Here is a 26,272-nt window from a genome sequence, read left to right as displayed (position 1 = left end):
ATACATTCAGCATCACATAGAGTAATACACACATATTTCAAATATTATATTCAAACATACACCAATTACTTGTATATAATAATGAAAAAAAGTTTAAATCTATTATTAAATATGAGAAATGCAAAATGTTTATGGTGGGTATTGAAAGGCACAACATACTGTGATAATGGGCACGTTGTGTGATTTTATGATTTGTACATTATTGGTATGTCTGGCAATCACTTTGTTATTTGGACTAGATAACTTCACTTTTTAAGCAATGACTTGGTGACGCTCGTTAGCTTTTGCGATACGACATGAGCTATATCTGAACTACGTCTCCAAATGAATTCTCTTGTTCTGTCATGGTTGTCAACACTATCAACACGAACCTAGGAAATTTAGTTATCAATCGTTTACTAGTAATATTCATATTGGTTCACATTCAATGCGGGCTAAATAATTATATTCTCATTACCTGTTTCGGTTGTAAAACTCTGATTGAATGCAGAGTGGCACCACTTCCATTTGGTATCCTCAAATTTAGTTTTCCAAACATTTCAGCCGTGGTTGCCGTAGCACTTTTCAATTCCTTCTTAGCACCACGTCCAAACTATTCATATATAGAATTAATATTAGTAAAATTTCAACTTCTACAAAATAAACATTAGTTTAAAATTTCTTTATGTTTACTTACTTCTTTTTCAACCTTTAATATAAGTGGGCCTATTAAGAAGTTGGTTTTTACTGTAGTATGGTCTGCCATTATGTTGACGGTAACGTCTCCGCTTCTTCTCAAAGTTGACAATCCGTAAAGTGTACCCCTGGCTCTTGGTTTGCTCTTTTTATTTTGCTTTCCCTTATTCTTCTTTTTTATTTTTTTCTTTGTCGAACTTTCATTGGAAGCTCTGTTACCTGTTGGTATCGGTGAAACAGTTGCTGAAACTGAATTTTTAACGGGTGAAATTGTGGCAACACTTTCAGTAGTGCTGCTTACTAAAACCAATTGAACAGTTGTTGCTTTAGATGTGGTAGCTGGTTGAGTAGATCTAGCCGTGATAGTTGTGGTGGTAGTGCCTGTTGTTTTGGCAACTGAAGCTGCTGTCGTTTGAATCGAAGTTTGTGTAATGGCAGACGAAGGAGCTTTGGACGAGGTCGTTTGTAAAATTTGTGCTGTTGTTTCTGTTGATATGGGGAGAGATGAAATTCTAATAATGGAAATATCTTCAATTGGGGACGAATCGTTCTTTTTTACTAAAATGGTTTCATTCTGTTTCAAATCTGTGGAAATCACTTCTTCAGGCTTTTGAGCCTCAATGACCTCACCCATGGATCGTTTCTGGTGATTGCGCCTCTTTTTCTGTCCTTGTCGCCTCCTACAATTGATAAGTATATTTAATAAAAAACTAATAGTTCACCTAAAAGTAAAAAGGAATTGGAAATTACCTGGAAATATTCTTCTTTTTACCACTTTTTGACCGTTTGCTCTTTTTCTTGGGATCAACTGGTTGCAAACGCACGCTAACAGGATCATACCTCTTTCTTAAAATTTTGTTCATGCGGCCCATTATATTGTCAATGTAGATATTATACTTCGCAACATATAAAGTTGGATTGCGAGAAGGTGGCTTCTCTACCAAAGCTCCTGTTACAAAATTGAACATTTAAAATTACAAAATTCGGTTATTGTTATTTTTATTTTGTTATTATTCTCAATTTTCATCATATGACCATATATTAGATGTATATACTTATCTATAAAGAATTTATAAGTAGAATATTTACATATATCAAACAGTATTATCAAAATGTAATATAATTGTTTAAACTAAAATTTTACAAATAAATTTCAGAAGATATGTATGTATATTCTTAACTTTTTATTTAAATATAATCCAATTAAATGAAACTTAAACTATACATATTAACTATGTTGAGATGTTATATGAGTATAATTCAGAAAATAATTAAAAAAAAAACAACAAAAAAATCACCAAAAAGTGTTATTATATTATGTATTATAAATATATTATTATTATATTATGTATTATATATTATAAATGATATTCAATATTTCCAATATTATTACACCTTTTGTTACGGATAAATAGTTTAGTTTGTTAATATTACATTTAATTATTTTGATTTTTTATTTTTCTAATTCAACCACGAGGAATAGCATCATCACAGTATTTTGTGGATAAGAATTATATTATTAGTATCACACATTATTTTAGTAAGTATGTTTTATTCAATATTCCATGTATCAAATATACACAATTTCATCTTCCAAACTAACTCACTTCAATTATCCACAATATGTAAGTTAGTTTCATCATAATTTTGGATACCAATGAGTTGTTATTATACTATGTAATATTATTCAAATCAATGTGTACTAACTTTTTATTAAATTTAATGTCATATATGTATATGTATATTTGTTTTTAAAACTAACGTCATTGCCTTCTTATATACCAGAAGCAAACAATAAATATGTAAAAGTACACAATGAGCTTCCATGTGTGTTTTTTAAGGTCATCGAAAGTGTAAACATCAAATATGCATGATGTACTTTGTATTTTGAGTGCCTAATTATTCGAAAAGGTCGTCGAATAAATACCACATTAGAGATTCTCGCTATTGAAATGCTTTTACCGACCGACACGGTAAACAACGTCTGAAATGGGAAAACGTGAAAGTATCTGAAGATCTCCGATATCCACTACAAAATCGGCGATTCTCAAACCAGTTACGGAAACATGTTCGTCGCGCAAAACTACCCGAACACGCACACATTTAATATTAATCAATTGGTGTCGCACAAACCACAGTTTGGCGGAAGAGTCCGTCAACCGCGAGATCGATTCGTAACGACAATTTTGCGACGTCGGCTTTTAATTACGAATTGCGGCTACGTAGCGGAAGCTTCAACTTTTAACAGTTAGTCGACCCTCTTCTGGATCGGCCAATAAATTTATATTACCATTAAAATGTGTCTTCTAGTCTACGAAAGCGATTAGCCGACAACGAGCAATGCATAAAAATTGATTATTCGTCTTCATCTATATCCACTAAACGTAATTCGAATACAGAGCCGGCTTGGGAACAAGACTCTATGTTTAAAGCTCAATATTTTATGGAAAATCTTTAATATGTCACCGACGAGCCGCTAAAACGCATGTGAAAACATTGTCAAAATACACTTTTGTATCAAACTTTTACTTTGTATGTGCGCATATGTAAATACAAATGTTCTTTCAGTTTTCCTGGAGTGAGTAAATATTTTTATATTTATATTTTTTTCATTTAATAGACTTACAAGTTAAGCTCTAATATGACTTCGTCTGATAAAAGGACACTATTCGGAATTGAATATAAATATTTCATAGAAAAAATTTCATTGCATTACAGAAGAACATTCGTTGACTTTTGTTTTATTACAGTTATAATTGAAATTAATCAGTATTGTGTGGATTTATATTACGCTCAAGCTACGAAAACGCGATCCTTTTCAGAATCAATTAATATCAATTCGGAGAAAGAGTCGAGTTGGCTACAGGAGAGACACTTGACGTCTTCTCTGTCAGCCGACCTTAATAAAACGTGTTTGAGTCGGAACTACCGTTACACTAACGCTCAATACAGGTCTCGTTGGTGTTGAACCAACTTAATAGAGATCCTCAACCACCTGTATGCGTTGCTCGATCAGTAAATTAAATATACAAATGTATATTTAACCGATTCTTATGCTAATAATAATGGAAAGAAGAAGACGAAGGGGCGTTTGACACTAAAACACAATTTTTTAATGTCAATATTTAAACATTTTTCTGAATTTGAATATGAAAAACATGAGTTTTCTATGTAAATTTGGTAAAAGTTACAGGAGACATCGATGCGCGGTGGAGCGCCAAACCGTTACAATCGAACATTCTTTGAATTTGTTGATTTAAAACGTAACGAGAGTGAATTTCACTGGTTTAAATTTCGATTTTCATCAATACGACCATATTGTTGAACGTGCATATGGAAAAGACGATGATGGATAGTGGAGAGACGAGAGTCTGACGCGCCAAGGACGTAGAAAGTTCGTGAAGGCCGAACTTGAAACTGTCTGGTCTCCAAGCCGGACATCAGGTTGTTCAATTGTCTGCTGGTCTGGCTGGTTAGGTCTTAGTAGGTGACACACTGACACCATTTCTAAGTGAAACACGAACGATGACTTCACTTCGAAAACCAGCCGCTCTTTCTGGATTCGAACCAAAAAGAACTCACGATCGAGATAAAACAATCGTCTCATTATATTTTTTAACCAGTAGAACAGAGACGTCATTAAATTTATCATTACACCCATCTTCTGTTTAAATTTTTCATATCTTAATAATAAAAATATGAACTATGACACTACATACATGCACGTTCTAAGCGTTTCAATGTAGGGCCTTATATACTTTGAATAATCTAATTTTACAAAGATATTTTCCCAAATAAAAGTTTAGATTGTTACAAAAATAGTAGCATAGTTTTTATATAAAAATATTATTTAAATATGTGTGATACTAATAATAAAATAATGTATTAGTCAACGTATGTATATGGATAGTAGTCAATGCTGTCATAATGTTTTTCCCATGTTAGTTTAGAAATATGTACGTCGGAAATTCAATAAAGGACACATTTAAAATCAAATAAAATAAATTTAAGTGTATGAGGATGGGAATATGGGTTCTTTGCGGTCAAAAGTCTAGGTCAGTTGTCGTTAAACGTTTCGTTAAAGTCAGATAACATCAAGCTCGTGATTGGACACCACGGGGAATGTAATAAATGATGGATGAAGAATATAACTTACTAAAAGCAGCATTCTCACAACTGTTAACTACTCGTTTTTAAATATAAATTATATAAAGCGTCATTAAAGAGATGTCTAAAAACAATTAGTACATTATATTATAAAGCGGTTTTTTTCACCTTTGGTTATTTTCGAAGCAAAAAATGATCAATATAGTTGAATTGAAATTAAATTAATAACACTAGACAATGTCACGAAAACTCATTTGATTGACAAAAATCCCAATAAATGCTGGTTACACAGCATTGATGTTCTGACAAACGTGATGATCCGTATGCAAAAACATCACCAGACCTTCTGACCGTTAAATTAAAACACACAATCAAAGTGAATAAAAAATGTTTCTCTATTGCATTATCATATTTCTGTACATGTTGTTATTTTACAATGTTTATGGAAAAAATTTATTGTTAAAATATTTCAGAGTTAAGTTATTCTGCCACGACTGAAATGTGACATTGATCTAGATATTAATTTAATTTGAATCGCTCGGAAACGGTGTGATGTAAAAGTTTTCGCCTTTTGTATCAATATGCATTTTTTTCTCCAACGGTACATAAAAGTTTTAAAATTAACAATAAATAAATAAATACTTAAGTTTAATTAAATCGTACTTGTAGGATTTTAATAAGTTAAGTGAGTGGCTGTTTGATATATTGTGTAATTTCAATTGATTTCGCCTCGTTTCAATTGTGTCTTTAAAGTTTTATATCTATTGTATATAAGTCAGTCTTTTCATATCTTTTATATCGCGTCATATTATTATTTTTTCATAAAAGAAAGACGTAAAAATACAATAAAATAATATCACTAATTACGAAATTTTTAATAATGGCGATACGCGATTATTAATAAATTTCTTTCTTAAGTATTGTTCGCGACAGTGATATAAATAATATTATCAGTGTTTTTTTTTCATTACTTTAAAATAAATAAAATTGAATAAATTAAGATTTGGTTGTAGAGGCAAAATCGTGACTTAATAGAATTAAAAACGAATGAATTGCACACGTTCATTCACATAACTATCTGATCATTTTGGGCTTTACGGCAGCGTTAGTATTTTTCTGGACTTTCCTACTGGACTTTTTGCGGTGTTGATCGCTCTTCCCCCTGCTCTTCTTAACACCACTACTTTTGTGGCCCTTCACCGACTTGGACTCACGTGCTCCTGCGCGCCTCGCGTCGATCACATCTTCTCCCAGGATTTCCTCCTCGTCGTCGTCATCGTCATCGTCATCGTCATCGTCGTCCTCGTCGTCGTCGTCCTCGGGGTCAAGTGCGTCTTCGATATCGTCACCGTCATCGTCGTCGTCGTCTTCGTCATCGTCAGAGTCATCGGCGGTCGATGCTTGCACTATCGGTTGCACGATTTGTGGAGCTGCTACCTCACCGGTTTGAGGTACAACGTCAGCTGCATCTGCAGCATCCAACTCAGCTCCTTCAGCAAGATCGTCAACGATTTCACCGTCAGCTGCCTCTCCTACAGAGTTCAATTGATCCTCAACAGTAGCGATCACTGCAGGTGATGCTGCAGGAGCTTCGGGAACGGCGACAACGGGTTGAACCAATCCAGTAGACGGCGATACATCATCATCGTCATCGTCATCATCATCATCTATGTATAAAAAAAAACACGCACACATTGAATGAAACGATCAAATAAATTACTGAAATTATAAAAAAAAGAAATTAGGTTACATACCTCCGAGAATGTCGTCGAAGAATCTTTCCAAATAGTCATCATCGTCGTCATCATCTTCATCGTCATCTGAAGCATCGTCGTCCTCGTCGTCGTCATCGTCATCATCGTCTATCAAAGAAAAAAACTTAGGTTAAATTACGTTTATTTGGTTATTATAATCAATCAACGCGTAAAAACGTCGGATACTATTTATGCGTGTTAACAAGAATCATTTAATAATTAATTCTTAGTGTAGCGATACGGTACTATGAACAGGCGATAAGAATAATTATACGCGTTCAAAGAATACACGTGAGTAAAAAAAAAAAAACCATTAAATTTAAACGACTAGCGTAATTGCATCTTTCATAAAAACGCAATATTTGTGGGTGAGGAAAAGCGTTCACACAATAAACGCTCTTTAATTCATAAGCACGCGATTAATTATACGCTATTTGTTTTACTAACTCAATCAGCATCGCTATAAAGCTTTCCATTTCAATTGATCTACATTTTATTAGACGAAATCAAATAGCGATGCAAATTAATCGAAAATATTTCATCCTATTCAAAATTTTATTTAAACCGAAACAAAAGATATCATATTTTAAATACGGATACCTGATTGCTTTTGTTAGTAAAAAATACATATTGAAACTTAACCAAGTGGTTTGATTTATACATATATATCAAACCCCTTGGGTCTATCGGCTTTGCTGCCTCCCCCAAGTATGTAAAATAAATTAATTAATTATTTTTTTGACACCCATAACTTCTTGAATATTTTCAAACTCATGAAATTAACAAAAGTACATACATACATCGTTTTCTATTGTTACTTTATCTTTGCTCTCGAAGTGACCATTTATCTGCAGACAAGTCTCTAATAGAGTCTGTAGCTATGACATTTGTTATAGTTAAAGATGCAACGACATAACCTACTTGACAAAAAGATTTCTTCGTTTATTTAGAAAAAACATTTAATCAATTACAATGTTGACAAAAAAGCTCATCGACTACAAAAATTATTGTGATTGCAATGTCTAGTCCATTTTTTAACAATATTTCAAGTCATTGACAGACAACGACGAATACAATTAAGACCACCTGACTGATTGATTGTATTATCAAGTTGACAAATTGCTGATCTCTGATAGGCCGCCACAACGGATTAATTGCTTAACACTCATCTGCCAAAGATCTAAGTAAACTTAAGCCACCAGGGCCGCGCCTAGTATATGTACAAATGCGTGCAACGCACACAGGCGGCCGAAAGAAATCGAATAAATTATATTCCTTAAAAAATACGAAACTAAAATATAAATTAAAATGCATTTAGGTTCTCATGTTGAATACTTTTGGATTGCTGTTGCAAGTTAAAACTTGTAACACACCCGAACTATAATTCAGGGAAATAACGGGATAGCGGGTATAGCTCTGGTCCGCATAGAGCTAGGTCATTTATGTTATATTATCTTTGCAACTACTAGATGTACTTCTCTAACGATATTGAGTATTGGTTAGTCATCGAAAGAACAATATCTTTGATGTGGGATTGGGGGTAAACGTTCTTGAAAACGTTCAGTCTCTCTTGTTGTCTGGTTCTGTTCAGAACTAAACTTTTTGTTTTTCTGGTTAATTTTTATTGTGGTTAAATTTTTCAACACTATACCCCGAATGGATATGATACGATTTACATAAGTTTGCACACAAGCGGACGAACTCCTAGGCCACCTTTAGGTTCTTTTATCTTTTTTATGAAACAAATTGAATTAATGATCGGATCAAATGGTCAGATATGTAATGCATGTACATATGTATGTACATACACGCAAAACAATCATCCTGGGACAAAACAAATGCAAGTTGAATGGAGGTGTCAAGTTGAATTAGTGGGGCACGCAACGGTTATGTTAATCGGTGCGGCAGAGGACAAACGACGGATCATCGGTCGGCCACTAAATAATCGGCCGCCATTAGTCCGGCTATGGCTGATCGATCGGAGACGGTCAAATGGACCGGGCCATCTTTATTAATTCGAGATAGCCGGTCAGTGGGCCGTAATTGCGAATTCTTCATCGAGAAAGTGACGGAAGTGAGCCGCACGCCCTGACACGCCGCCGACTATTACGCACCGTTAACGTTCATTGGCCAAATGTCAATCTGACCAAACCAAACTAAACGAAACGTTGGAACTAATTGTGAACTTTTCACGCGCTATTTTCCACATTGGTTCAATTGAATCCGGGAAGAAACCCATCAATGACTAATCACACCATTGTGACTAACGTTTAATATATTGAGCTTTTTCCTTTTGTTCTTCGCGTAACTTTTGTATGCAAATCAATGATATTCGACCGCAAAATATGTATGTATGTAGATGCAAAAAAGGTACGACTCATTAATCTATCGTCGCGACACAAAGACGGGTGTTTATGGGTGAAAATTTTCACCTTCCAATAATTTATTGGTTAAGGTCGCATTCCTGAACGACCATTCATATTCTCAGACATAATAAGCAATAAAAATATGTAGGTACATACGTAAAACAACATAGGTGAAACTGATAAACAATATATTGAATAAAATTCTATTAATTACTGGTAAACGGGAATCATCATCGAATGCATCGAAGTACTAAAGATTTTTTTTACTTTAAAATCCAATTGGTCAACGACCAATACATATGTACGTGGTCAATGATAAGTAAAGGGCGGATAGGAAGCGTGCTTTTTCCAGGAATCAGTGGCGTTTTGGGTATATTTACAAAGCTAGAGTGCAAAAAAAAGGTTCTTCATAAAATTGGACAAAGCACAGTGAACAATTAACAATGAACGGCACGCTTCCGGTACGATCTCTAATGATAAGTATTCGTAGGCGGTCGATGGATGCTTTTCGCACAAAAAATAGTTCACTATTGTACTTTAAACTTGCTTTAAACACTAATGGAGCAGTCTATTGTTATTTGAAAGGCATCCATCCAATGCCGATCTTTGATGATAAGTGTTTTCCTTACATACGATGAATATGTATGTATAAAATACTTGATTTTCAAATACTTGGTAACGAAATGATTTTTTATACGTTAAATGCGACCAATATAACATTATTAATATAATATATGTAAAATGTAAAGATGTCTATGCGTTGTAGTATTTGTAACATTATCTAAAACAATCGTCTTAATAGACTTAGACTTAAAAGAGCCTTTAGTTAAAATAGTATATGTGTATTCAATATATTATGATCATTTATAAGAATAAACTTAACAGGATTTTTTCCTACAATGATGTATATCTATACACTGACGTACTATAATATAATATAAGATAATACTATAATTACTAACAAAATTGTAAAATAGAAATGATCAGTATCTATTTAAATAGATATAATATGTATTGTGAACATAATTTAGTAATAATAAAAAGCATTTAAAAATCAAATTAAAAAAAATTTAGATAATACTATAAATACTGACAAAAAAATTGTGAAATAGACAATTATCATTGGATCAGTAGCTATTAGAATATACCCAAGATATATGTATTACGAACAATACAAATCATTTAAAAATCAAAATATATGCTTTCACACAGCAATAAATAAAACTATTTGTATTTTTTATTTAAAATTGAATTTTTCACGCACTAAGTACACCTGCCAATAAATCAAATTTTAATATTAGTTTATATTTCAATTTTGTTAGATGAGTATAGAATATTATTAAATACAAATATGTAGATATCCTTAATTAATTTGCATTAGTTTTATTTTATTTCTTTTAAAATGAAAGCCACTTTTACAGAACATTCAATTGTATGGAAAATTGCAAACGTCATAGGCGAGCAGCAAAATATAACACCGAGTATACTGTGTACATGAAGTATAAGATTTAATTCGTGATAAGATAAACAAATTCGTCATGTCAAGAATTCGCCACTTCCAAAGTCGAGGTTTGATATCGATTAAAAAAAACGTCAATTGCTAACAATGTCCGTGACACTTACCACATATGAGTTTGTGGTTCCTCTCGGCTCATTAAGGTTGCGGGGTCGGCTGAAAGTGTACCGTCCGCATTAGCATAAGTATGCAGGTGTGCTTGGTCGGCTGCCATAAGCAGAAGCAGAAGCGTTTCGCCAATAAGGTGAGGTTCGTGAAACACCCGCCAATGTGGGCCGGGGCTAAAACTTTCACGCGGAAAAACTACAATGCGATCAGCTGGCCACAAAACCGACCAAAAAACCGACCACGTGCCGACCGGTTGCTCCGGCTCCGGTATCACTACGATGAACGGGGTCTCCTCTCGCAAAAACTCCTTCGCCAAAACCGGACCCCAATTTACCCACTTATTTAGCAACAACAAAGTTTTCAATTCTAATACTCCGTTATGTTCGAAGAAGAAAGTTTTTAATCGACGCATTTGACGACAATGACCTTTAACATTGATCGTATTACAAATACAGATGATTACTCGGAATGAGAAACACAATACCATGGTTCATAAGTATGAGGCAACAGAAATAAATGAGCAGAGGTAAAACGAAAGTAGCAAAACTTAACGAAAGCAAAAAAAGGATAATTCTTTAATGAATTCATACAGCTACAGTAAGAAATAGAAGACTATTTGGAAAATGCATTTGACGAGAATGACCTTTACATCGATCTTATTACAAATGCAGATGATTTCTCGGAATGAAAAACACAATACCATGGTTCATAAGAATGAGTCAACAGAAATAAATGACCAGTGATAAAATGAAAGTAGCAATAACTTATCGAAAGGAAAAAAAAAGGATATTTCTTTAATGAATTCATAAAGCTACAGTAAGAAATTGAATACAATTTGGAAAATGCATTTGACGAGAAAGACCTTTAACATCGATCTTATTACAAATAGAGATGATTACTCCGAATGAAAAATACAATAATATGGTTGATAAAAATGAGGCAATAGAAATAAATAAGCAGTGATAAAACCAAAGTAGCAATACTTAACGAAAGCAAAAAAAAAAGAATATTTCTTTAATGAATTCATAAAACTTCAGTAAGAAATAGAAATTTGGATAATGCATTTGACGAGAATGACCATTAACATCGATCTTATTACAAATAGAGATGATAACTCGGAATGAAAAACACAATACTATGGTTGATAAAAATGAGGCAATATAAATAAACGAGCAGAACGAAAGCAAAAAAAAAAGTTTATTTAATGAATGCATAAAGCTTCAGTAAGAAATAGAAGACTAGACGATTATTGAATAATTTCCTAATAAAGTTGAGGTATCTTATTGGATTAGATGGTATTGCTAATGAATTTCGTTTGAAAAACTTTGGAAAAGTCAAATAGAAGATGTCATATGTTATCTAAAAAGTGACATGCTGATGTCAAAAATATAAGATGAACAACACTTACCATCATCAAGGGCGTCTTCTAAGTCATCGTCGTCGTCGTCGTCGTCGTCGTCGTCATCGTCGTCATCGTCGTCATCATCGTTGGACGACTGGGATGGTTGAGCATTCTGCCTGCCCTTTTCTTGGGCGTGTTCCAAGGCTTGAGGCTTCACAGGACTATCGTTGGGTTGGGTGATGGGCGAGCCCTGCGTCAGGGCTATCGCCATACAACTCACCAGCAGGAATAAAAAGGCGACCTTCATCTTCGAACGACACCCCTGCAAAAACAAAATCGTGCTAAGAGTGAACGAATGAGTGATTCCCAATTAGTAGCTAATTAACGGTAACCGTTGCAGGCTTCCGTCGTTGCACTCTTCGCCCCGTCGAAATCACACCGGTGTACAGATATGCATGCATAAGTCGGTCACCTGAGGTGAACCAACTCATCAGACACCTTAAATTTTCGAAATTTGCATATAGGCGGCTGTCAAAAGTTAAACATTTTAAAATTATGCGCGAAAATGCGAAAACGCGATCCGCCACATAACGGCACCGGTCCGATGAACTCGAATGTCAATACGGACTTGAATTTACGTATATGTACATATGTAGGTACATAAGAAACTATAGAACGGACATATTGTACATGTGTTATATTATAACTATCCACCATACAAGGATTCAGTCTAATTTTCAATACTATCGGTCAATTTGCACTATGTTAAATATAAATGCAATTGTTTCACATTCAAATTGGTTTTAATTTGATAATACTATCAATTGTATAAAAACTATATTCTAAAAGTAAATTTTCATATATAATATATTAGTGGTTTTACACGGCTTAGCTCGGTATTTGTAATATAAACCGCTCAAACATGGCTAATCTAATATTAAACATTTTCTTAGATTTATTTGAATATATTCATTTGTTTTTTTACTAAATTTAACATCACGGATTCTACCATCCAAAGCTTACATTAAACCTCACATACATGCAAAGTCTCTTTCGAAAGTATATATTAGAAGTACGTATATGATAATATGTGCATATTGGTTCAAATTAAAAATGGCGTCCAAAAAAACGGCGATATATCCATGTAAGTTGAAAACGATATTTAAAAACAAAATATATGTAACTGAATTTCTTTTGTTTAAATTTATAATTTGAATGCAAAATAAAATTGTACCAAATTAAAAACAAATCAATATACAGACATACATTTTAAGTATGAAATAAAATAGCACCGAAATTCAAAAAAATAAAACACACTTCAGATACAGTGGCTGAATACTCGAACACACTGTATATACCGAACTTTTAGCACATTCATATATAATAATATATCACACCGAGGACGAATTCGAATAAAATATAATAATTTTACAATAAAGCACAGGGGGTTGGTTGGTCGACTTTCGCGGCTTACCTAATCCGGGTGCGATCCGACACGTCAATCACTCAACACTAAAACGTCAATCGAAGCACTGTAACAGTGTACTTTTGTGAATATATGTGTGTGTGTGTGTGTGTGTGTGTGTTTGTGTATGTCTGGATGTCTCTCTGTGCGGGGTGTCTGTGTTAATGTCGCGTGCGGTGGGTCGGCTCCCGCTTTTATACCGTTACGTCACGGGAGCCACGTGACCCTCCCCCTCCCGTCGAGCCTCCTCCCCACCCCTTTTCCGGGTCTGAAGCTTCCCGCGCGTTTCCTCCCGATCAGGTTTTCGAACGCGGCGATAGCTTTGGCCATATAGCCATGGCGGCCGAACCTTTTTTCGTTCGGTCGGAAAATCTTCGGAAAAGTTTGCGCTTTCGATGCATATTTCCATGTCATATCAAAAGTCATCGGGTTCATGTTCAGCATGTTCCTAGAGACTGAGAGGTCTTGGAATCAAGTCTTAGTTAGATATCGATTTAATAGAATCATACGCTGTATGATTTGAAATATTTCTGCGGTGCTGATGATCAGATTTGGATATTTGTAACTCTTAGTGGATCGTTTCCTATCAGAGTTCGACAATAAATCTGATTTAATTGTTGAAACGGTGCCTCAAAAAATCGGCTACTTACTACTCTATTTGTCTGATTTAATTTAATTTCAAATGTTTATACTTACATCAGTTTTCAGCCCCCCACCCCCCCCTTTTATCTTTTTTGAGCAATATTTTTTATAAAAATTATTGAAATTGTTGAAGAAAAATATACTAAAAAAACAAAATTAAATTAACATTATATATCGTTTAAAATAACGTTTCAGCAATATTTTATTTAAATACAATTCTATACAAATTAAATACAATCTGTATCAATGATTTCTTTTTGACAAGTTTTATTTGTGAGTCGTTGATATTTGACAGTCGATTTCCTGCGTTCTTCGTAAATTATAATATTTAATAGTCAGTATTGTAACGTTGAGTAGAAAAATTAAGTTAAATATTCATTCGGGATGTTTTATAAATTCAAAAAAAGCCAATTGTTATATATGTATTTGTTTCAATTTTATAATCAGAAAAAAATGAGGGCGCGCCAGGCGCGTGTCTAGTCTGTTGCACCTTTGAGCCGACCCTGCCTATATACAATTCATAATATATGTATGTATGTATGTACATACATATATTATGAAACTACATAGGCTGGAGTGAATTCTGGCGTATGCCACTTTGTCTGAAAAAATAGATCTTCATCAATGTGTATGACGTATGAATGTAAAACTTGGACATTAACGCCAAAATGCTACACAAAGTTCGATGCACTCAGAGAAGCGTGGAACGCTGTATAGCTGTAACGCTGCTGAAATAGGAAACGGAATACTTGTGTAAAACGTATTACAAGGGTAGTTAATATGGTGTAGAGAGTTAAAAGATCGAAATGGTAATGGGTGGGTCACATGGCTAGAAGAATGGAAAACCCAAGTGCTGGAATAGTACCCATGATAATGTGTGGGGTGAGATGGATGAGGGTTGCGCAAAACAGAGAGGAATGGAAGTGTGTTGGAGATGTCTTCATCCAGTAATGGATGGTGATTGGCTATAAATGATGATGATATACACGTATATGTATAAGTTTGGTTTGGTTTTTTGACTATGTGAAAATGAACACTTGACTATGTGAAAATGAAATTAAAAAAGGTTTTTTTAACGTTGTAAATTCTGTACGGCTAATAATAGGCATATATTATTTAATTTTTGAATAAATCAATAAACAATTGAATTTGGAAAAATGAAATCTACTCTACGATTTGATTGAAAATGCAGTTTTAATAAATTTGGGATTGATTGGGAATGTGCTCTGATATTCGTAAAGTCATTGATTGAAAGTCTGGTCTGATTTAAAAGGATGAAATGTAAGAAGAAGAGAAATGCTCAGGACGCAACATTAAATAACAAATAAGGTATGGCCTAGTTGTGAAAAGAATGTTCTTATTTGAAAGTTATTTTGATAGTTTTTGGCATTTGAGGCATAACCTATTTTATAAGTTTAGCATGAAAGTGAAGTTTTTAATTGTATATATAATATGTATGTACATATTTAAAAATGAAAAGTAAGAATGTTTCGTAACAGTTAACAATGCAAGATTTTCTTTGATTGATGTCAGCAATCAACTTTTGGAATTTGGAATCATATGTAAAAAACTATTTAATATATTAATATTATCAGTTGTTTCGTAAAATAAAAATACAACTTAATTCTATCATTTGATTATAAACCAAGTACTAAATGTTTTAAAATAATATTTGACAACCGATTTGACAATTTTCATTCACTTATACATAGGTTTATTTAAGTACATAAATTTACGTACGTACATATATTTTTTGTTTAAAATAAATGTTCGCCATCTTATCGTAAATTCATGCGCTTTTCTCCGAATCAAATGTAATGATTAATTTACTGCCCACTAAATCAATAAAAGCTAATGAAACGGTAAAAGAAAAACATTAGACCGTTATATTATATTTTATGCAGACATTATAAAAACTTTGCAGCATCCGTTGTTAATTGCAACTACCAAATCCGCAAACAAAGTAACTGTTATGCCATGTAAAAGGATTTCCTCGACATGTCGACATCATAGCTGTTAATATTTTACGATTCGGTCTCGTCCGCTGGTTTACCATCTCTGTCCGTTTTGCTGCCGATGTGCGAAGTGAAAAGGCTCTCTCGACAGAGATGTAAAGTAAAATCTAGATCACACTAATCGCCGGTACGGACGATTTGAAATCGATCATGGTGTGGTTTCGAACCCTGTTCGATCAATTTCCCGCTAGCACGACATACCTAACTACTGCCAATTGACTGCTCGTACAAAAGCTTCATTTATTATGAAATACCTCAATTAGACATTTCTGCTGAAACAAGCACTGAAAAATATAGCTGAAACTATTCAAATCATGTATAATACATATTCATGAGTATCACTTCGGCAGATCGGCTGATCGGCGATGTCGAGTACGGAAACTGTTTGATTGCACTTTTGTTTCAAAATGCACAAATTACACGCGCTATTTTTTAAGATAATGGCACTATTGTCGTCGCAATCTTTTCGCCGATTTCGTGTTAAATCTGCACAAAGTGCTCCTCGTGTACAGTTATAAGTGGATGATGAGAGCACAGCATCACACGCTTCGATCCCTCTATCGCACTGTTTCTCAAAGTTTCACTTTAGCGAGGCGAGAACTCGACGGACCACTTGCTCTCCATTTTTGCTGCCAATTAAACAAGCAAAGCTATTGATTCGGATTGAACGCAAAAAAAAGCGAATCATTATCCCTATTTATTGTATGTTGGCAATTTCTTTTGAAAGTGGAATGATTCTATTTTTCACTGATTTTGATTAGCGTCTGTTCTGCAATTTAAAAATTATCGATAGGTTGTAAAGTTCCAATATTATACCCTGCATTTATCATTTATGTTCAATAATAGCATTAAAAACGTATGTATAGTAAAATCAATATAAATATGCATTCGTAAATAAAGATTTAAATTTTTTAATGAAAGTTTTATTTCTATAACAATACATCATCATCATTTACAGCCATTCATCATCCACTACTGGATGAAGGCTTCTCCAACACGCTTCTGTTCATCTCTATTTTGAGCAACTTTCATCCATCTTACCTTACATATTTTTTTAAATTCGTCTATCATCTTCCTTGCAGCCTTTCTTTCACCCTTTTACACTCTGTCGGGTACCGTTCTAGCACTTCTTTCGTCCACCTTTTGTCTATTCTTCTAGCTACGTCACCCGTCCATTTCAATTTCAATCTCTTCACACATATATCAACTACTCTCGTCAAACTTCTCACCCACGTATTCCGTTTCTTATCTTTCCTCGTTATGCCGAGCATACTTCTTTGTCTAAACATTCTCCCTACGGCCTTCCCTTTGCCCTTTTACATTCTCCCGGGTACCATTCTAGCACTTTTTTTTGCCCATATTTTGTTCATTATGTGACCCGCCCATTGCTATTTTAGTCTCTTCACTCTTTCCACCATATACACTACTCTTGCCATACATATAATATAATATTTTCTGACAAAAAGGTCTTATGTAGGAATATAAAGTTTTGATACATGAATTTTTCTACAATACCCTAATTTTTCATAGTGATTGCATGTAAAGATTAAATATTTTAAGAAACTCTATCTAACAACAATTAACAGACTGACAAAATAATGTTTGTTGATTGAATGGTTTTTTTTTCTTCAGGAGACGTCAAAATAAAAAGAAAATATCGAGAAAACGGTAGTGAGGTATCGCAAAAAGATCCATTTATGAAAATTATTGATATTTAATTAGATTTCTATGAAATAAGTTATTTAAGATGCGACGCAAGAAAGGCATAATTGGATAAAAAAAATAATAAAATAATTGATAGTAATGTAAATTGCATAATTTACACCTCTTTGAGAAATACTGTATCATGTTTGCATCGCATAAAATTGGCGAATGCTAAAAGAAGCGTGCATTTAGAGGTCGCTCCGTTTCCAATTAAAAATTATACACGGCCTCTGTCAAATCGAGAAAAAATATAATCTTTCAATTAAATAATGCAACAATGATCAATTTCGATTTTACATATGTAGAAACCTTGATGCACTGGAAACCTTGGCGTGCATCGTCATGTGAACAACAACGTGAAATTTGTAAAATTCGATCGATTTATTTGACGATCTGAAATGCTGTCTGTCAAAAAATACAACACGCCATTGTGAGATACGTGCGAGTAATATGCAACGTACGATTGCACTGGAATTCGATGGTAATTCGACGAGAAGAAAGTAGAAGTGAGCATGCGCTGAATAAGTTATACCGCGTTTTAGAAATTTAATATAATTGTATCCTCGATTCGACATGGAAAAGTGTCAATTGCCCATATAAACCAGCTGATGACATTTTTACAATTTCTATGATTTCCCCCTCGGAAAATCGGTCTCGTCGATAAGCCGCGTTTCATTATTCACCGTCTGCACAACTGAGATCGGCCATTCGTTAAAATGAAATAAAATAAATAAATTAATTTCATTAAAATATCAAGAGACATTCCTAAGCCGCGGGGAAAGTCTTTACAGTTATCCTGATTATCATTCATTCAATAAGCTCGAAGTTACTACAAGCCTACAATAAAAATATCCATTATACAATTTATCGAATTGAAAGTCAAATACTATGTACAATTATTAAATGCTTAATGCTAAATTGTATATTTAATATTACTATTTGCATAATATTTTCTTTATCGCATAGGCTCTTCTAATATTTATTCATATTCATTGTATCTAAGTATAAGTGTATGCTTATGCTTATTAACATTTTTATTTTCTTCTCAGGCTTTCTCGTGTTTCTCGACTTTTGGCAAAATTAAAAAAAAATCTTTTAATAGTCCATACGAATAGTAGCTCTGATATGAAAAAAAATGAATTTATGATATAGCGCTTTTAATGGTTGATTGATTTTTTGTGCTCTCATGTGCATGAGATACAAAAAATTCCATTAACTTTTTCTAATAAAAAATATGTTTTATTATATACTAGTGGTTTTACCCGGCTTCACTCGGTATTTGAAATATAAACCTCTTAAACGGGACTAATCTTATAGTAAACATTTTATTAAATTTATTTGAATAACTTTATTTTATATAAATTTATTTGAATATTCATTTGTTTTTTTTTTATTAAATTGACTGTCACGAACAAACAAACATATATACTTTCTCTTTCAAAATTATATGTATACCAGAATCCGGTGCCTGTGCCCGGCAACTGCGCCCTTAGAGCTGGGGGCGAATTTGATTCGAAATGAAAATATATCGTCATAGAAACTTACCTGTTTACAAAGTTTCCAACGACAGTTACATATAAATATACAAAGTCTCTTTCGAAATTATATATTAGATGTACATATATGTTTGTATATGTATGTGGGTGACCGTAAAAAAGTCGAAAATGTTCGTTTACCATGAATACATATGAAAAACGTTTAATATATTTTTTATTTATATATATATATATATATATATATATATATATATATATATATATATATATATATATATATATATATATATATATATATATATATATATATATATATATATATATATATATATATATATATATATATATATATATATATATATATATATATATATATATATGTGTGTGTGTAGGTGTGTATGTATGTATATGTATATATGTGTATTTTTATATATATATATATATATATATATATATATATATATATATATATATATGTGTGTGTGTAGGTGTGTATGTATGTATATGTATATATGTGTATTTTTATATTTATGAATGTATGTATGTGTATTTGTGTATACGTGTAAGAATTTGTGTATATATGGATGGTGTACATATATGTTTATATAATTGTCTTTGGCCAGGAAGGTGCATTGGGTTTACCTGTTAGGCCTTCTTGGTGTAAATTGAATAAAAAAATAAATAAAAAATAAAAATAAATATCAGTGGCGTGCGGTAAAAGTCTCTCTCTCCCCGTCGTACATCCTCACTTAATTTATGCGAGCAGGATACAACAGGAACAAGAGGAACAGGCTTTTCCTCCCGTATCCTGCGCGCGCACATTAAACAAGGCTGTAAGACAAAAAGAGAGGTAATTTCACCGCATGCCACTTATATATATTATATACATACATAGTACCGTTTACCATGCACCTTTTTTAGATTTTTTTTTTCGATCTTTACCTTCCGATATTTGCTTTTTCGACCTTTTCACTTTCGATGCCGTGAGGTAGACAAGGATTCTAGTTTTTATATATTACTAGTGTATTCACCCAGCTTCGCTCAGTATTTTAAATATAAATATAAGTTATTTAAATATTTAACGACAGCCAATCAAAAATGAATTTGACGATAGACAATCAGAAACGAATTACACACGCACATTGAACGATTTTTGTTTTATCTAATACATATGCATATAATTTCGAAAGAGACTTTATATGTAAGTATGTATATATGTAAGTATCTTTGGTTGGGAACTTCGTAAACAAAAGTTTCTATGACGACAATTCAATTGGTTGAATATTATATTTTTTTCGATTCAAATAAATTTAATAAAAAAACAAATTAATATTTACTATTAGATTCGCCATGTTCAAGCTGTTTATATTACAAATACTGAGCGATGCCGGGTAAAACAACTAGTTTTATATATTTTATAGTGACATTGTTGTTGTATAGTTTCACTGAGTCGGGTAGTGAGTACGGATGTAACAATAGAATTACAAATTCACTTCTCAATGTCAGTGAATTCGGAATTAGAACGATAATGCACCATGCGATAGCGAAAAAAATACGAGCGATTTCGCGAAAAATTAGATTGTTTATTTTATGAAATACATAATTATTTCTACGATAATATGTGTATTTCATTCAGCTTGGGGTGAATGTAACAGCTTCATTCGGATCGTGTAATCAGAAAAACTTTATTTTCATGGTACGCAATATCAATTATGTAATTATTGAATCAAAAAGCATTATATAAAATAATCTTAAGTTAGTATTTCACTATCATTCAACTGTCAAAAGTTATGATTTCACTAATAGAGCCCAGTGAATATGTAATATCCGTAGTGAAAATATAACTATTATGTGTAAATTGGATATGAATTCACTAATTGTTAGTGTAATTATGATTTCACAGTTGTTATAATTTCTCTGTGACATATATATGTATGTAAGTACTTACACTAATTTTTAGTTTAAATATATCGTATATTTAAATAACACGATATATTTAGTTTAAATATATCATGTTTGGTTGATTGTACTGCCATTGACAATGACCTTGTTTCTAAAGCTGTGGGCTGGACTTGGTTGATTTAATAACGAACAAGTTTTCAATTCTATTATTATTCACATATATAATATTAACCCGAAAATTATCGCAGTAAATCATATATCACATTATGTGTTATTATTACAATGTCTGCCATAACGGTAACGATAAGTAATGCTTATGAATGTACGGTAATATGACTAAAAGTAAGCAAAGACCTGCTACTTTTTTTACTTTATATATGAACGTAGTAACAATAGATATAGTCTGGTGATTGTGAATAGTGGATTTGGTGAATAATTAAAAGGTTTCATATTATTGAAGAGATGGTGTCGAATACGTGCGCTAAATAAAATTTGGCACGATTCGTTAATTGGTCGGTAAATGAAGAGTGCTCTGATTTATAATAAAAATTGACGAACAAATCTGCAACTATGCATTGAAACGTTTAGAAATCACTACCGACTTTTTACAATTAGATGAGACGTTCACAATTTCAGTAATGTTCAATTTGTTTACTTGTCGTTTGTTTACGTTTCGAAATGTGGAACGGATCGTCGATGACCGTGCTTCGAATCGTTCGAACTGCACTCTCCGGCGAGATTATGAAGATGATGATGATGGGTTACCGACGGTCGCTTTCTTCGGAAAAGAAAATCCTTGGTTAATGACGTGCGTGATCATCTCATGTTCGCTTCCTTGGTTCGACGAGGATTATAATTAAATTGCGGCGGATTCGATAACCGGTTTGTCCGTTTGTAGGTCAGACGAGAGTTCAAGAATTGGAGAAATGGAGAGGAAGAGGCGGCACCGCGCTTCAGGTCTGGACTGGTACTTTCCAAATTCCTAATATATAAATATGACTAATTATAGAATAAAGAAACGCCATCGGTATAGCACAAAGCGACGACACATCAATACGTAAACGGATCGGAGATTAACATATGCGATCTGTGTCATAAAAACAGTGATTCTGGCAAAGGTTCGTTTCGAAATTTAAAAACTGGATACGGCCCTGCTCAAGAAAGTGACATTTAATATAAGTAGATAATGCATTTATTTCGAGTGAATCAACGGCGAATACTTGCATAATATTGTGTTTTAACTAAATTACGAGCACATTCAAATCTTGAGTAGTCGTATACTTAATTAGGAAAAAATGTATTCGAAGATACTGCATTGTCCAAAAGATGAATATGTTTAGATAATAAATATTATATTTGCATTAGCTTATGGCTAATTTTCAATTCCAATGGGTATATATCAATATTTTTATTGCGAGATTTTCAAATGAGGTCATTATTATGCGCATAAAAAAATTCATACATAATTCAAAATATCTAATTTTAAATAAATAATAAAAATTTAAATTTAAATTTTTACATTTATTTAGCTGAAATTTCTAAATCTTTTTCAAAAGCTGAAATCTGTAATAATTACTGATTTTTTGTGACATCTGTGTATATTTAGTAAAAACGTTTTATTTTCGTTGGTTATTTACATTGATCAAAGTGGTTTGCATACGCGATATCACGTATTTTTCCTTGTGATTTTTCTTTTTAGTTTAAATTTTCTTTCAGAGATGTCTCTAATAAGAAAATTAATTTTCCAATATCAGCTATTTTTATAATCAAGGATAGTTTACTGTGATGATATTCAATTAATTGATATTTCTACATAAAATGATGATCATAACAATTTTAATTGCTACTAATTATAGGTACATACGTAACTGTATTATAAATACAATAAATATTTACCTGTTTTTTTTTTTTAGTTGAATCCTAATATACGCTTAAATGGACACATTTTTAAATTGCTTTGTGAATTAAGTATTTGAGAAATTGAATACTCTTATAAAATATAGTTAAATCAAGTCTTTTCAACGTGTAATTTATTCTTACCGCCTTGCAAAATTATTGCACAGTTTTAACGATGCATTGTTTTCAAATCACATTCATGTATGAGAAATTCAAAATAATCCATTTTACATGATTTGTCGTTCGTTGACGGCGTTTTAGCACATCTAATAGCGTTATGTGTTACGCAAAAGCTCTCTATTTTCGCGATTAGGCAATCCGAACCCCGAAGTGTTTTCGAAAATAAAGTCACATGATGCTGCAAGAATGCAGGATGCGACCTTCGTAAAATTGCTTTTCGTATTAGTAAATTCAAAAGGCGACAACGCACGCCGTTGAGAAATTTTGATATCACATGATGGGTTTTTTTTTCGATTTGCACTTTCGTCACTTGTGTTGGTGTGGGTCATCACGTTCTTAATATATGATACGCTCGTTTAATTCATTCATAATACTGTCAGTTATTAGAAACGTGTGATTGACAACAAACAATGGCAAATTTCGTTAATTGGTCTTGCACACGTGTGAATTGCAATATTTATTCCACGAACCTTAATCGTTTTCCACGTTGCATTAATTGCAGTGGGCTGTCACAAAGTCATGTCAAAGTGACACTTTTCAACATATTTTCTCACAATGATTCGTGATATTCGAAATTTAGATATGTATAAGTTTCTGCAACTAAATAATAACAAATTCAATTGTTTTATCACAACAGGTAATGACTTAATTACAGTACCTACATATAATATACTAAAAACAAAAATGTTTCATTTTGCTACTACGTAACTTTCTTCATATTAAATTTAATTTTCAAAAATTACATACGTAATTGAATATACACTTGAGATTGAGCAATATGACATAAAAACACGCAACTACATAAATACAAATAAACACACATGGGTATGTGTAGATGATAAATAATAACGTATAATACATACAATTCGTGTAAATTCGCTATGCATATTTTACAAAAATGGTTTGTAATATCTATATACTTAGAATTATAAACGAATATAAAATGTAATTAGTTGATTTTGAAGTAAATTTCTTTGTAAAATTACATACATACATATGAATGTTAAGAAAAAAGTGAAATATTTGCTCAGGGACGGGATTTTTCCATTCATCCGAGTACAAAACTTCATTTGACAAGAAGGTAAATGACACCATTTCATTGCCAAAACTTCATTTGCATAATTATTGCGGTTTCCGGAGAGTGCATTCGCACACAAGGCGACTTCGCAGTCCCGTGACCAAGGAGAAAGCAATTGTCGCGCTATGCACAATTTCGTAATTGAATTTTTAAAAAAAATTAAAATAAATTAATAGAATACCTAGTAGAAAAGTGAACAAATTCAAATAAAAATAAAAGTAATTTAATTATACCGTCGTGTTGTATTTTGAGGATTTTACGGAAAATAAACACTTAAATGATTTTATTGACCAAATAATGAATGCTATTAATTGTGTGTACATTATTATTATGTATGTATATACAAACATAACCATGACAAATTGAGAATTTCCATGAGTAAAATAATCTATTGGCGCAATCAAAATCAAATGAGATTTTATTTTTAATGGGGTATTTTATACATGTCGCAAGTTAGTTGGATTATAGCGATTTGGGTGCAGCGTAAGACTGTAATTGCCTGTTCATGAACTTGCTGGTCATCGGCGGCTGCCATTTAATAAATATGGCGTCTTGACCACTTTCTCCGATGGTCGGGAAGGGACCTTCGTCATTCTTTCACCAAACCTGTTCTGCACCTCGGCGACAGATGCTGACCGCGTTCGTTCGCAAGGATTTTCCGAAGTCGACTCGCATGATCGATATTCCAAAAACTCGAAACGCAGCTTGACATAAAATACCGATTCCAATTATGAACCTCACACATCCTCGGATAGCTTTCTCGAAAATAAATGTAGAAAAGCTCCACGGCGGTACGTGAGATGTGAACGCGTATTAAAATTGACATTATTGAGAGGGCTTTCCTTAAAATTATATCCGTCGATAGATTGATGGGAATCGTTAGAATGCTTTTTTTTACTACGACAGTGTGAGGCTGCTCGAAGCCTTGGTTTGTTGATGATGACGCCATTGAGTATTTGTCATCGGAATGAAATCAACAAGGCATCACGGAAGTGATGCTATGCGAATTGAAGCTTCGACGAATTGGAAACATCAACGAACGAGTAAGTTAAAAACCAAACCAAACCAAAATAAAACATTTTTCATACATGATGTACAATGTCAATGGAATAATTTTGATGATTTTTATCCAACTATTAAAAAAACATCCTGTGTTACCTAGCACCTAGTCGACGAGCTTTTAGAATTTTTCATTAAATGACGATGGCTTTATGGAATACTTCGATAAATTTATCTAACGATCTTAGTAAATAATCAACACATATCGATGGCTAATATATTATAAATTTAATAATTATTAAGTATTATGTATTATTTAAAATACAGATACACATACGTACATATATTTTCTACATTTATAGGCTCAATATATAGCTTGTATATGCATATATACACTCAAATGTTTAACGATACCATAAAATTGCTTTGTCTCGCAAACATCGGTCGTGCTTGACTTAGAGGTCACTGAAAAACAAATCGTTCGTTACGGTTTTATAGGTCATAACGATATTTATTATTGAAGATGAACTATTGTTTTACGATAGCAAGTTTCTTATATGTGTGTTTACACGTACATTTTTTTTTATCTCTGGTAAAAAAAAACGCGACGCGTTGTGGATTCATCTGCGCGTGATATAGATATTGAAAATGAAAACAAACCTAGTTTATTAAAACAAAATTGATCCGATCGTGTCAGAGTTAAAGAAATCAGCGGCCTTTCTAAGCATTAACCTCAAAAGTTTATCTGGTCACGATTGAACCAGAACCCATTAATTCGAGACAAAACATGAGTGTCGAATCTTTGGCGAAATAAAAAATGACCCGTATTAAACTATACGACTAATTTGTTATTTTGATTTGTCATCTTGTTACACTTTCACATCGATTGATAGAAAACTTATTATAAATACGTGAAGGTTACTTTCTACGTACAAGATCAGATTGCCTCGTCAGATTTTAAAGGGTTAAGAATTTTTATTCATTTTTAATGTTTCCAATGTAATTTTTAAATTAAATAAAAGCATGA

The 26,272-nt window shown here is 32.7% G+C and overlaps 1 protein-coding gene across 1 annotated transcript; it reads right to left on the bottom strand.

Moving 5' to 3' along the window:
- Positions 1 to 245: 245 nt before the first annotated feature.
- ect (ectodermal) lies at positions 246 to 25,713 on the bottom strand. The gene is made up of 8 exons (XM_077438765.1): positions 25,583 to 25,713; positions 11,935 to 12,190; positions 6,537 to 6,644; positions 5,997 to 6,449; positions 1,426 to 1,624; positions 677 to 1,355; positions 458 to 592; positions 246 to 371 (listed from the first exon to the last, which is right to left on the bottom strand). Exons 2-8 carry the CDS (start codon positions 12,173 to 12,175, stop codon positions 246 to 248), a joined length of 1,941 nt encoding a protein of 646 aa, XP_077294891.1. The 5' UTR covers positions 12,176 to 12,190; positions 25,583 to 25,713.
- Positions 25,714 to 26,272: the final 559 nt, after the last annotated feature.

Source organism: Arctopsyche grandis, chromosome 9 (assembly GCF_051622035.1).
Source record: "Arctopsyche grandis isolate Sample6627 chromosome 9, ASM5162203v2, whole genome shotgun sequence".
Classification (NCBI taxonomy): domain Eukaryota; kingdom Metazoa; phylum Arthropoda; class Insecta; order Trichoptera; family Hydropsychidae; genus Arctopsyche; species Arctopsyche grandis.
Note: the sequence above shows the minus strand (reverse complement) of the source record. Positions and strands in the feature narration are given on the sequence as shown.